Source organism: Daktulosphaira vitifoliae, unplaced genomic scaffold, assembly GCF_025091365.1.
Source record: "Daktulosphaira vitifoliae isolate Bord-2020 unplaced genomic scaffold, ASM2509136v1 Scaffold_1, whole genome shotgun sequence".
Classification (NCBI taxonomy): domain Eukaryota; kingdom Metazoa; phylum Arthropoda; class Insecta; order Hemiptera; family Phylloxeridae; genus Daktulosphaira; species Daktulosphaira vitifoliae.
This window is the reverse complement of record NW_026099572.1, coordinates 19,480,188-19,495,882: the sequence shown is the minus strand read 5'-3', so window position 1 is coordinate 19,495,882 and position 15,695 is coordinate 19,480,188. Positions and strand designations below refer to the sequence as shown.

The window sequence follows — 15,695 nt, the reverse complement described above, 5'->3', positions numbered from 1 at the left end:
CCTAACAAAATTTTTTCAATATAAAAAATACCTTGTTACACTAAAACTATTTAAGTCTAATCTAATTTCCTTGAACTCTACACAAATAAAAATATTGTCAACAATACTTTCGGAAGAAAACTAATTGACCGTGTGTTAATTTATAAAAAAACGTACATGTGGATAAGTTAAACAGACTATAAACAAAAAACTGAAAAAGACTATTCGACCGTTATTAAAACGTCAAAAAATCGTGGAAAAGTTGCGTCTCACTTTATTATGTATTTATAACCTTTGGTTTATTAAATATATTAAGTCATACACATTACTCAACTAATTAATTATTCATAGATATGTTACTACCGCTGACCTTATCGGAAATTCAAAATTTACATAGTCTACACTGCTTAGTGAATTTATGTAAATATCTTTAACAATAACACACTAGAATTCGTTCTGTGGACAAATATAATAACTACACGACTGTAAGGCATAATTCATATGTGAATATTATACACTATATTATCATAATGGTTTTCGGCGAACGCATAGAAAAATAGCTTTGAATTGAAAAGTTGTTATAAAGGAAGGTTTGTAAAAATGTGTTTTCTGGTTAGTATGTAGAGTCACTTGTCTGACTTTGGCATGAAAACAAAACGATTCTTCTGACGTTTCATACGACCCGTCGGATTTTAAAGCTCCAAGTGTGATTTTTCTCGGTGTCTACGCCCGTCCAAAGAAGTTGATGTAATGGTTTGCAGCAGTCGTGAAACAAAGAAACGGTCAACTACCGACGAACGAGTAGTGAGGGTGGCCCAACTGCCGTTAGTTTTATCTCGTTTCTTATACGGGTAAAGGCGTTAAGGACGTGCAGGAAAACGACCATAGCGATATTTGTTCGGCGTAACATGTCCGAGTGATTTATCTTTCCAAGAGAATTATCCACAAAGCATACACGGCAGTCGGTCAGTAAATATAATCCACCCGTTACTCTTGCACGGGTTCCCTGTAGTATCTAGACACACTTTTTGGTAATCCGTTTGTCCTTTTAAAAACGCGTCACACATATTGTGACGGCCACGCAATAGCCCAGCAACCCCGAGACGTCCATTTGCTCACGATATTTTTCCCCAACCGAAAAAACGTTAGGGTGGTCATGTGTTGCTCGAGAGCATATGCACGTCGCATACTAACTGCACACGATATTCAATTAAAATGATAATAATTTATGTAGTTTCAGTAAGCCACTACTACGGCTAACAGTAGTAACCGCCACACTAATGGAACATAATAGTACTACGACAATATAAAGGTGCGCGTGTATGTTATTTGTTGTTCGGTACTAATATACGAGTTTCAATTATCGCAATTGAATTCACCTTTATGCTCCATCGCATAATGCATTGGTGGACGTCCAGGCGTGGTCACAATAATAATTGAATTTCCCGGCAGTCACAACGCTACGATATCAGGTACATGCGAACCATCTGACGTGGAAATACAAATGTCCAGCGATCCGTGGCCTGGTTACGCGGCAAACGTGATGTCTCCGACTTTGTTCGTCGCCGACAGCGAACGATCGTGACCGGACTCTTTAGCGTTCGTTTTGTTGGCCGTTTTGCGTAAATATCCAATCGCAAACAAAAATAATAACAGTTGTAGGACCGGGTCATGGGCTATAAAAGGATTCCTGAGTATTATTTTAAAATGGAAAACGAGGCCACTAAAGTAACGTCTCGGAAGTTCTCATTGTGCCCAAATAACACTCAGGTGGACTTTTTGTTGTCGTTGACTTGGTGCGATTCCAAGGCGCTGTGCTCTGTATATTAAAGTTTTCCTTCATAGGGAAATAATAATATAACGTCAGCAGCGTTGTTTTGGTCTGTTTGATTTTAGTAGGATAAAGTTGTAAAAACATGAAACCATTCTTAGTTTTTCAATCAAATANTTCATAGGGAAATAATAATATAACGTCAGCAGCGTTGTTTTGGTCTGTTTGATTTTAGTAGGATAAAGTTGTAAAAACATGAATTCATTTTCAAAACCATTCTTAGTTTTTCAATCAAATTAATTTATAACACGATAATAATAATAAATTAAATACTGGAAATTAGTTCTGTGTTCTTTTGGGTAAATACCCAAGTCATTTGTATTCCGCTAAAAAATCTACTAATCTCGATAATAATGAGTGTAATTCACAGCTTTACTTTAGATTTAATTCTAGTTATAAGTGGTTTTAGGTAAAGATTATATTGCATTTTTTGATATAACTAGCCAAAGGTTTATATCAGTTGGAATAACGACAATTATTTAAGTAATCTGAGAAATAAAGATGAAGTTGTTATAAGATAAGTTAAATTTTGACACTTAATGGCTAAAATTTAATTTACTTAATTGGATTATTTTTGTACCATCCACGGTATCCTGCAGCATTTTTATGGCTATCGTTAATAGTGTGATAAAATTTCAAAATTATTTTGTATTATATTTTATTATCTATCGTTTTCTCATTATCTAAGATAATATTTCTCAATTTAAGTGAATTTAATAATACTGTCCGTGTATTACATATTGCTTGAAAATACAAATACATCATATTTAAATTACAATAAACATTACTCATTACCTTGAGTTTGTTACGGTCATAAAGACATTTAAAATGACTTTGAAAAGTTATGTTCGATAATTTTTCTAGAAAAAAAAAACACATTTCTTACCAATTTAATAATTGAAATTTGATTTAATGTTTGCAAAAGTTTTAATTATGTTCTACGTGGGTATAAAAAAAAATCTATTACGAATAGTTATAAATGTTCAATAGTATGAAAATATGAATGAATGATTTATGTTTCGTTGTAATCTTTTTACAAGTGATTGCCTTAATAAAAACGATTAAAAAACAGCCACGTATTAGATTGAGCGTCCAGATATCCCTATGGATTGTGCACATACTTTGAGCAATAAGAGAAGAGATACGTTTAAAACGGTATAATGGAATGGAAATACTACTTTGCAAGTGATTTACGTTTTAATCCACCCCTACAAGAAGGGACTCCACTTCTATGGCGGCCACATGAAGTTTCGGTTCAGCTATATACTTACAAAGTGTGTTCTCTGCAACTTTATCTCGAGTCACCAATCTGCCTAGGTTTCCCTTGTTCAACGTTCGGCAGCAGCTTATACGAGCTCAAACCGAAAAACTTTATCGCTTTTAAACAGTTTATCCGGTCGTTATTATATACATGAATAAGATTTATAACCTCAATTAGTTGCTATTTCTATCTCTCTTGAATTGCAATTTTTGACAACTGAAACTTGCAGTCAATTTCGCAAATTAATTCTCATCCAAAATTTAAAAAAGCGTTACATATGCTTAATGTTTTCATAAACAATATCTCATTTTATTTACATCGAGTGTGTAAAATAAAATTATTAAACATCATTAAATGCTTTGAGAAAATATATTTCGTGTTTTTTAATGATGTTACAAACCCTGAATTTGGGAGTCGAACCAATCCCGAACAGAACTTTCAATTTGAATGTCGAACCTGAACCGGAATCGAACTTTTAATGTTTCGATCAAACCCGATTGGTTTGGATTTCTTTATCAATATTCAAAAAATTCAGCGTGATATCCGACTATAATTATTAGATTTCCAAACCGAATTGCAAGGAAAAAGTTCGTTTCGACACTAATATTATGTGTGCTAGTAATCAGTAAATAAATATGTTTTACTGTGAAATTTTATATTTTTTATCAAGTTCATTTATTATTTCAAAATTAATTACTCCCTATCCGAAGTTTCTTCTAGACAATAAGATGCATGGTTACATTGGAAATCAATTCCCACCGGCGCTTTTCTTATGCGAGTGTGTATAGAAAAATAGCTGCTGTCTACCCTCATTATTTATGTATGGGATGTAAGACTGCATTGCAACCTCTAGCTCTATGAAACGATTTATTGGTACGAAAAAGAAAAGACCTTTTATTGTGGCGAAAAACAAAAAACTCAGTCCAAAAAATTTCAGCATATACTATCGCGCTTGTATCGAACTTTATGAAGTTTTTTCATTCGGACGCCATTTCCCTTCAATACTCGAATCACTACCTAAAAAAAGCCGCATAATATATTAAACTATTCCATTACTATCCTAATGAATGGCAATACAAGCATCTAAAAATAACAAAAACAGTTTGAAAAAATGAATAGTATTCGTTGACTAACAACAAATAGTTAACATTTTAAACGCTATTTACGGTTCCTATTGAACTTGAAATAAAAATTGGTCAAGTTGGTGAAGTAAAATTCTTTTTTACTTTATTATTTATATTAATCAAACAATTTCAGTCCAACAATGCATACACAAAATATATGTATAACATAATTTTACAAGCAGTACAAATAACTATAGGAATAAGATATTTTTTACTATAATACTTAACTTTTATTTATTTACTAACTCTATTTCTGTTTATTTTTTACTTTATTTTACGTATAAGAGACAAGTAGGTTTCCTTAGCCCCTGTCCTGTTTTACTACGAGTTATTTTGAGCGCACAGTTCGCTGTTCCCACCCGGTTATCATAAATTTTCAATAGTGCAACAATTGTAAACTTCGTTTAGTTATTTTAATATTAACAAGTAGATTGACCAAATATTTGCCCTTTACAATCTTTGTCGCACAAGGTACCGTCGCTGATACATTTTAAATTGTTACAACAGCGATAGACAGGTAGCGTATCTCTTAACACACGTATGGAAGTGCCCATGTCTGAAGTAGAGAGAACACTGTCCACCATACGCAGGAAATCCGGTCCCTCACAAAAACGATTGTAAATAACGAGACCATACGGAATCCGTTCACCACCGCACAGATGACGCGAGAACCAGTAGAAACAAATCTTATTGATTACGCGCGTCGCTTGCCTTACACTACCTCCAACGAACAAGCACGAGCCGGTGTTGCATTTAGAGGCGCTCTTACAACACACGGGACATTTCGCGCCATCCTCGAGCGATTTTCCTCATCAACCCGCTCACACACACACGCATACCGCTCTAGTATGCCCGACATACTAGACTGACCATATAATAATAATCCACCCGTTATACGACCTCCGTCCCCTGAGTTAACGGGAAAATATGAGGAGGACCCGAGGGAGTTTCTGGGCCAGCTAAAAAACCTCCTGGCCTAGTCCGGTATTCATTGCGATTTGAGGCTGAAAACTAGGGTACATTTTTTTAAGGACGAAACATTTACTTGGTGTGAGTCCATCTAGTCGAACAACAATTTTGTGTCACAACACAAATATATCTTTTAGATTTTAAAATATGTCTTAAGGATATTATGTAATTAGTTATCATATTTCTTCACAAAATTGTACACATCATTTTTCAGTAAACTACGTATTATTCAATTAATGTGTACAGATTTTATGTAATATTTAATTGAAAAGTTGCACCAGAAAAATTTTAGTAAAAGATAAAGTTGTAATTATATTTGACTTTTATCAAACTAAATAGAATATTATTCAAATTACATACGAATAATATGGACAAAACAAAAATAAATATTTTAATATCTGACCACTAAAAAGTAAATTAAAAATTATGTTTTTTGATTATTATCAACATTTATATTTGATACACCATAAATTATTTTAAATTAAACACGCCTTTTTTATGATGATTTAATTTATTTAAGATTTTATATTGAATAATATAACATTTTTGTTTGCACGCAACTATTATATTAGTGCGAGGTGAAGCTAGTTTTTATTATTATTTTTAAAACATGAAAAGTGCAGTTCACTCTTGGGATTTTTATTCTTTGTTTTCCTTGCAACTTTAATTTTTATTATTGTTGTCGAAACAAAAAACTTTCTTTAGCGGAAAGCTAATGAATTACCGTTATCCAATTAACGTTTCAGAGTTGGCGAAAAAGCATTGAGCTTTATTTTTAAAACTTAAACATAATTATAACTAGATTTGTTAATAAACCGTCCAAAAGAGCGAAAACAAACATTATACTTTTTTACTTATACTTATCTTTAATGACTACCGTTCGGGAGAAAAAAAATTGTAAAAAAATTTTCTTTAAACCGTTTTAAATAATCAGCAAAAACTGCATATATATTTACTTCAAATACTTTTATTATAAACATTATTTTGCTTGTATGATTAAAAATAACATTTTCTACACACATATTGATTTTTATTCAAGTCAAAACTAATTGTTTGATTGAACATACTATTTACTGACATTTTGAATAAACATTTAAGGTTGAAAGTTGGACACAAGTCCTTTTGTTATTTACTGTACATGTTACTTTTAATGAATTTACTACAATTATTACGACTATTGTTATAAGTATTCTGCGCCTATTCTAATACCTCATTACAATAAGAACACAGCAGTTAACCATATGCTTATCAGTTTCTATTATGTGTCCAACTCTAAGACGTATCCTTTTCATTACTCTACCTTTTATTTAGACAATGGTCAATCGTTTTGAATTGCATTTTTGAACGCCTAAGTTTAGTATTCTTTTTATTATTAGATTTACAACCGATAAATTAAATGCGCCTACATACTTCAGCATTAGTTTCATTTATAATATTGAAATTCATATAAGTATTGAATTAATAACGGATACTATAGAATTATTTTAGTGATACAAATGATCGTAAATCCAATTTTTAACGAAAAACGATTTGGGCTAATTAAACATTTAAATTTTTTGATCAATAATTAATCCAATTATACGTGCATATGTTAATCTAATTATAAAACACTATAGAAATTATATACAGAGTAATTCTTTTACGCTAATTACTCGATTTCTCTATTATTATTAATCATTTTTTTAATTCATCTCTTTTTCCCTTATAAGAGTGTCAACTTTAATTTTTAATAGTGATATATATTTCACTAGATTATACAATAATATATGATCCAACTAAAAAATTAATGGTTGACAACAACTTTAGATTCATTACTTCGGAAGTTATTAGCATTTTAAAATATAGGCTGAATGTGATCAGGTACAGGTATGACAATATTTATCAATAGATATTTCTTGACCGCAGCACTTTCACTTAAGTGTAAAAATATTAATAGCATTTTAAGTACTGATCCAAATTTTATTATGGACCAGTCAGTTTCTTAATTAAATCACTTTTTATATTATAAGCCACTTAAGTATGTATTTTGTCATAAAAAATAAAATTGACATATTTATAAGATTAACTAAAAAAGTACTTAATAATTAATAAATCGAGAAATATATGAAACAAAAAAATACCAAAAATGACTAAACAACATAATTATTATTTAAAAAAATAATCGAGTGACTAACTTTAAAAGAACTTCTCTGAATAGCAACTATACTACGAATTTAAAATTAATTATTAATATTGATCTTAAATAGCTTAACAATGAAACCTCTACATTAATTGATCTATTCAGTTATGCGCTAATTCGCAGCATTTTAAATTATTTATACTGGCCAATACTGTTAGTATAATAACGAATTAAATACTATTTTAGAATAAACTTTCTCTTCATTCTCATAGGACTCATGTGACTCTATACTTATATATCATGTGTGAATTCGGCAGATGTCCGAAATGTGTAATTATTTGCACCCCTTTTGAGTTCAATTTATCAAATACTGCTCTATTAGCGTTAGAGAGTACCCATTAGCGGGGATTTAAAAATATATAAATAAATAATTAATAGCTGTAAAGATTAAAACACGAAATGTGAGATTCGATTTTAAAGTTGTACATAACAATGACAGTATACAGCATGTTTGAGGACATGAGTTTTATGTAATTACAGGACTCTAGCGATTCATAAACTTACCAACTACAAAGACATCTTGTAGAAGCTCTAAATAAAGATCACGAATAGCGACATGCCTTGTCAATAAAGATATTTTCAATGACTAAAAAATATAATTATAAATATTTATTTATATTTTTTTAAATAATGTTTAACAATATCTCGAAAATATATTGCTTATACTAGAGAGGACGGAAAATTTTACATAGCTCAACGCAACGGAATCAAACTTACCACCGAGACACGACGATGTAACAATTGAAATCACACAACTTTTTAAAGAGTTTTACATCAGTTTAACCAATTTTAAAAACATAATATTCATATCAATAAAATAACTAACAGCATTATGCTGACAACTTTTTTTTNCATAATATTCATATCAATAAAATAACTAACGGCATTATGCTGACAACTTTTTTTTAACTCGAAAGTTTAAGTTATATTTTTTAATTATTTATTTTAAGTTATAAACGTTTAAACTGGAATAATTGTTAAGTATAAATTACATTTAATGTCAAAACTATTCACTAAAAACACCAATACTAATTTTACTATCCAACTAGTAGCTATATACATTTTATATAATAAGAATTGATCACTTGTGGCTAATTAATTTAAAAAATTAAAACTATATTAAAAATATTATTAATATAGTTTTAATTGTATACATTTTATTATTAATTGAAATAGTCATTGAAATTATTAACGTTAACAATATAGCTTGATTACTTCCTGATAATTTAAAAAATGAAAATGTTAATATACAGAAGAAGCTTAGAAGTAATCAAGAAATAATTTATCTCCACGAGTGTAAATTCTAATTAAAAGTAAAAACGAAATATTTATAATTTAACAAATTCGTTTGAAACTACATTAGTTAGAACGTTTGTTGAAGTCATATTAGTCAAATTAATGGTCAAAGAAATATCGTGATATATTTCCCTCTAAAAATTCTGATTATTTTCTGTTACTACAATAAATCTGTAGCTCCTTGAACTCGACACCTTTGTCGTATTTGTGATTCATGATTGAGTTTCAAAACCAATGCAAGTACCAGGTAAAATTGATCTTTTGGGATTCAAACGAATCGGTCTCAGGTGACAAATACAAACTTTGATAATGCAAAATTACTAAGAAGTACAAAAAAAACTAAACTTCTGGATAAAACTTTAAAGAAGAATCTGCTTAGGGAACAGTGCCAAAAGAAAATCTAACTCGCCTTGGTTACCAATTTTATGTTTTTGTCATACTATTAAAATCAAAAACAAAGGGTGAAAATGTTGACTAATCCGATCGTTTAGAAAGAATCCCTAGTTTCATGATTAAAACTTGTCGCATAAGACTTCCCGAAATATTTTCATTAAAACGACCTGTGTTTTAACACATTTTATCTTTGCTACCCTTTAGTTGTCCTAAAAAAGATTAGTTACAAAGTATGCGCATACAGGCGTGAGGTATATTATATTTTACACGGCGAAGCTTTTCGATAAGTATGCATAAGAACATCATAATAAGTTATAATAATACTAAACTTAAACTTAGTGAAAATTATTATTATTTTAACAAAATCTCTATAAAGTTTATGCTTTTGTTATAATTCGTCAAACCTTAGAAAAAACATAATAAAGATCGATTTAATCATTTGGTGAGCACAGTATCATACTAACATTACACTTAAAGCTTCCTCTGATTAAGTTTAAAATTAAATAATGCCAAAAATATACTTCATGATTCTTAACGTTTGTAGACGACCTTTAACCGGTCGTCTACAACTTGAAAAGATTCATTTATAATTTGAGATCCACAAACGTTAAAAAAAATGAATTCAATGCAAAAGCATTTACAATACTCTGTACGATTAAGGTAATATATTTCATTTAGTTCCCGAAACATTTGGTTATCCTATTGTTATTATAATCGCCTTCATTTATATTTTCCGGCACTTTGGCTGTATATTTAACGCTTTCGCCCCTCAATTGTGTAATGTACTAGGGCGTTTCTCTGGTAAAAAGAAAAATTATGCACTTGTCATTAATGGAAATATCAACATTTTGTCCAAAGTCACGCTAAATTATACATTGATTGACGTTTGACTACAATTAAAAACGGTGTATAATATCCAGGATGAGAATACCATTTATTTATCGCACATGGATTACCGGGCCTTTTGAAGTAAATTTATTTAACCACCATGAACATTCCTAGCTATTGTATTACATGTCCTAATCAGGGCAAAACTTTTTTAATTGAGTTTCTACAGAGGTGGCGGCTTAAAATACGATTTGCCCGCATACTTTGTGTAACAATGTAAATTACTATTATCTACGTGAAAGTATAACACAAGGAAATTTGTAAAGAATATAAACTTTTTATCGTATTTGTAAATTGTAATGATTACTAAAAATGAAAATTCAACTGAGAGGTTCTTTAAAAAAGTATCAAATGTTTCTTTAAATCATAAATTAATGATAATATTCAGCCGTTATTTATGAATATCAAAATTATACTATTTTTTATATGAAAACTTTACAAAAAGTACTTAGGATTAATTGGATCTTCTTTTGTAGTAAACTAAAGAAAAATAAAAGCCGTGTATGCACTTTTCTTAGAATCCTTTTGGCTCTTAGTTTTTGGCAATAAGAGTAAAGAGTTACCGATCTGACGTTTTACTTATTTTATTTTCTAGTTCTTTTACAATAATGGAGACCGGATATAAACAGTGGCGCCACATACACATTCCATTCATTACCGTGCTATATATTCTTTTCAAATGGGTTTCTCTCATGTAACTTTTCCTAATGCTTTTCTCAACTCATTCATTTCGTTAGTTTCATCTGTACATTAATTTTTTATATTCAATTGAAAAGTCTTATGGGTATTTTTAATAATATATCACCAAATACTTTATCAATTTAAAGTGACCAATAATTTCCAAAATATTTACTAATATTGTTAATAAATTTTTATAATGCATATTTTTAATCTAAAATTATTATCTGCCGTTTCTATAAAGTTTTAATTTAATTTAAAAAAAACTCTCTCTCTTTTAAACATTTTTTTTATCGTCATGATTATTTATTTATTTTTAATTACTTTGCAACTGACTATAATTTTGTTATTACGATAATATTTATTGAACGAATTTAATCAACATCAATTTTTCCTTTAACATTAATGTTAATTTGCGAAAATAGAACCGAAATGCAATCACCTAAACAATAGTCGACTGTTGTGAAACATTTGTTTTTGACAGTCGAAATTCTTTTAAGTTCTTAAGTTATATTATTTGACAATCTTAATTTACATTATAATTTTGTATTTAATTTGAATATTGTTACCATGTAGCAAATGTTACCGAGATTTTGATTAAATAAATCATAATTCCTATAACTCAGATTATGTATAAACTCTCTAGGTAATCCATATTCCTCACAGTGCATAAATACATTTACTAAATACAGTTTCTTAAAAAGTTAATTTTTTTTTATTGTCAGTCATAAAAATTTCATTTTAATACGAAATTAACTAAATAAGTTAAATGCATAAAATTAAATTTAAAAATGTTAATATTTAAACAACAAACTCACTTGTGTATAGTTTTCATCAGTAGCTAACTGCATTCAAACCTTTTCCAATGAAAATCATTTTACATTCTAATATTATCATGTATGAAAACCTGCAAAAATGTATTTTCTTAATTTTTTTAATGTGTTTTATACGAGTATAAAAAAGAAATCAGACTTAGCTATGGGGCGCTCACGATATACCGCAGTGAACCGTACCACTATAATCGTCGGTAAAATGGATCATAATTTTTATTTTATAGCTTTAAGATGAAAATATATCAAATAAAAACTCTTTTGATATCGTTTATGTTGAATAAAATATAATGGTTATCAATCACGTAGAATTCTTTACTTTTTATATTCATCACTATGCATTATAATAATTAATAACTACTTAGTATGTTTAAAAATTAAAAAGAAAAAACAATAATTTTCCATTTAAGGCTTAACAATGTGATAAGAAAATTTCACTTAGAATCAATACTCTAAAGTTGAAATCCCTCGTATAAATTTTCCCTTTATTGACGAATGAAAATGGACAGTACTTACAAAATAAAAATAATTTTGCTGGAAAAATGCCAAATTCAATGAAGTTTAATCATTTTTAGTCTTATACTTAGGTTGTTTTCAAATAAGTCAAATCAAAAAAATAGATATTATAAAAATGTATACTTTTAATCTTTGTCGCTAAATATAAAACGTTATTTCTTAATAACTAGCAATTTTCAATATATTTTATAACTTATAAATACAAAATAGTTGGGTTATAATTATTTGGAACATTTAATTATTGCAATCTCGGTCATCAAATTTATCGGACTATAAATATGTTTTGAATTTCAACACAAATAACATTATTAAATAAACTATAACAATATAACCGTTTAAAATTTCAAATAAGTTATGAGCCAAATCTGACCGTACTACAAAAATAGCTACCCTCTAAATTAGTAAACCATTCTATATGTTCTTACAAAGATACTTAAGAATTATGTACTGCAGTTAAGAAAAATAAATATCTTTTTGTGCGTCTTATATTAGGAAAATATTTTGTATTTGAGAATATTGCTTGTATGTTATAAGAGTAAAAATGTTTTTGAAGTTTCATCATACAATCGGAATTCCAAGATTTTTCAATAAGCACTAAAATTATTTACCTTAATATTAATAATAAATAAAATTATAAAACGTTTGACATTCCATATATATTATATATAAATTAATAAATTTTATGTATAATACCATGCAAATAATATAAAAAATATATTAATTTCCTTTTCATAATAAATAAAAATTATGTCCTTACATTAAACACACATGGTGTCTTGAGGGGTTATCAACACTGATGAGTAGTTATAACCTTTAAGGCTAACATCAACAAGAGAAACTAAACATTTGTATCGTTGTTGTTGTTTTACTTCCTACCCTGAAGCCGCTTAATGCACACATATAAATACATTCAAACTTCATGTAAAGTTTAAATCTTTTTTAGTCGTATTTGACTGATCACTTAAATCTAGTTTTCGAGTTTTATTAGAAAACGTACACGCTTAACATAAATTTCATCGACCCCAGTCACAATAATTTTACCCTTAAGACCATCTGTTGTATATTTACACAATAACAACAACATCGATCAAGATAAAATTATTTTTAATAACTACGAACTGTTCCTCTGAAATCTACATGTTTTAATTTACATAGTATTCAAAAAAATCGAATTCCTATTATAATTTATCTATGAATATACAATTATTATATTAAAAACAAAAGGAATATATATAAAAAATTAATTTTAGTGTTACTCACATCGGTGGATTTTTAATATTTTTCTAGAAAAGTCTTAAAGAATATAAATATTGATATATGCTTTATATTCTTACCTTATATTACGACTATTTTTACGGAAGAATAAGAGTGATAAAGCCATTTCCATTAGATTTCCCATTAGGGAAATAGATATAATGTGACTATGTATTTTTGAGAGATAGTAAAAGATATTTTAATGCATTTCCTCCAAGACAAAATCCTGAGAACACAAATACTCTAAAAATTATATAATATATAAATGTCCACTACCCTATGACCCGTAAATTCAACACTGGTTATACTGATATTTTCCCATCAATAACATTACAGTTTAAAATCAAATATAAGTTCATTGTACTGATATATTTTCTCGATTACTATATAATTTTTTTAATTTATTAAACAAAATAATTTAGTGTAGGTTTTTATTAATTTATTTATCAGAATTATTTGACCAATATAGAATGTTGAAAAGCATTTTTATCAGACAGAAAAAAAAGAATACCATAAAACACTTTTTTTGTACATTTTTTTCTTTGAATTTAATTTAATTGTATATATATATATATATATATATTAGTATAACTATATTGTTTCTCAGACTAAATAATGATCTCTTGTAGATTTACGGTTATGGATTTTATGACCCTACTGGTAATAGTATCTCGATTAATTAGGCATGTTTACGGTTTAACATGCTTTAAACACTTACGATTTTTTTTTAAATAGAATTACAATCAAATGAAACAGTAATTTACTGTTATAGCTTAGTATATATGTAGTAAATAACTTAAATATTTAAAAAATATTTTATTATTAAGACTCCAACATAAAAATAATCCCTATCTTTTTTTAAGCTTTATAAAGAAAAGTGAAATTATTGGAATTATGATCATGCGTAGAAAAATTTAGTCTTAAAATACTTATAGATTTTTTTTGTGAAACAAAATTTAAATATTAAAAACATTATAAAATTTTATATAAATTTTTTTATCCGATTTTCAAACTAATGATATTTAAAAAAAATATTCAATTATATTGACTAGGTATCAATTGATAAAAATTCTATACATGATGTTTCAATTAGATTATCTTATTAATTTTGTAATAATTATTTTATTATTATTATTTTTTTTTTTTTCAGGTAATGAAATTTGTAACAGTTCAATCAATTTTACTGGTAAAAATAGAAAATAATCTTTCTTGTCAGATATTTGTACAGATCCATTCTTTTTTATATTGCTTTAATTTCCCAAGAACCCTTCCAATTTTTTATTTTGTATAGTTCATGCTTGAATTATCGTCAAAGCTTTCTTCAGTATTACTGAAACGACACAGAACACAAAAAAAGTCTCATTAACAAGAGATTGTTTATAATTGCACACTAAAAAAGGGAAAATATTGTCAAGTACTTCCACGTCTACCTTATACTACTGTATAGTCATTATAAAGTGCTACCAATGTTTTATAAGTGCAATATAACCGTCGGATGAAGAACGTCTACACTATGTTCCACCATCTACCTTTTTTAAAACAAATAAAGCCTTCTTTTGTCAAGTCTTATAAATTATCCATACAATATTGGCATTATAACAAATACTATAGTATTTGCTATAAAACTCTTAAGACTCTTGTCAACAAATATTTGTTTCAATTAAATAATATCGTATATAATATATTATTTAACTTCATCAATATAAATATTAATATCTTATTTTATATACACAAAATACATTTTAAAACTATTGATTAAGAATTAATTTTCTATATTTAATGATAAATTATTCTAGCCCCAATAAATATATTGGAATTTTCCGATGATACATTTGTAAATTACACTAAATTAACTAAATGATTTTTCTAAAGTTCTTGGATGTCTATATTCTATGTATTTATAGTTAATGTATAAAGCACAGGCAAAGTATATAAGTGATCATTAAGATCGGAACCAAACGTTTTCTAAACCCAAATTTGAATAGCTAAATTAGAGTGACAAACTATGTTAAGCGATAATGGATTTTAAGAGCAGTGAGAGAGTGGAGGAAACGCATCTTGAATTGATGAACTTTTAATAAACAGAGAGCGAATACATTAAGGCTCATTATTTGGTGAATAGTAAGCGAACAAACAAAACTTGTTGCTGTATATGTCATTAAGTTTATCAATTATGTATATCAATGTAAAGGTAAACTGCGTTTTTTGTTGAGCAATAAAAAAGTTTAAATACAAAAAAATAATTAAATTACAAAGAATTGCTAAATTTTGATATTCATATATTATACTGAATTACAAAGTTTAGTGAGTTTTCGAATTAAACTCTATATCTATGATGATTCTAATTTACTTAACATTTAAACATGTAGCTTTCTTATTTTTGATCTTATTATCATTAATTTTAGTTTCAGAATTCATATTTTAATTGCATTCCAACAACGTATATAACTATAATTAGCAACAAAAATACAGTAAATGTATTCACTGAATATATACA

The 15,695-nt window shown here is 27.9% G+C and overlaps 1 protein-coding gene across 4 annotated transcripts in view; it reads left to right on the top strand.

The window, feature by feature from the left end:
• The window catches only part of LOC126896501 (uncharacterized), a 74,307-nt gene that overhangs the window by 35,391 nt on the left and 23,221 nt on the right, over nucleotides 1-15,695 (top strand). For 2 of the 4 annotated variants that reach the window (XM_050669339.1, XM_050669336.1), the window contains exon 3: nucleotides 14,349-14,384. The exons of the other annotated variants lie outside the window; for them this stretch is intronic. In XM_050669339.1, the coding sequence (XP_050525296.1) occupies nucleotides 14,349-14,384 (36 nt within the window). The remainder of the gene's footprint in view (nucleotides 1-14,348; nucleotides 14,385-15,695) is intronic. 4 annotated transcript variants of the gene reach the window in all.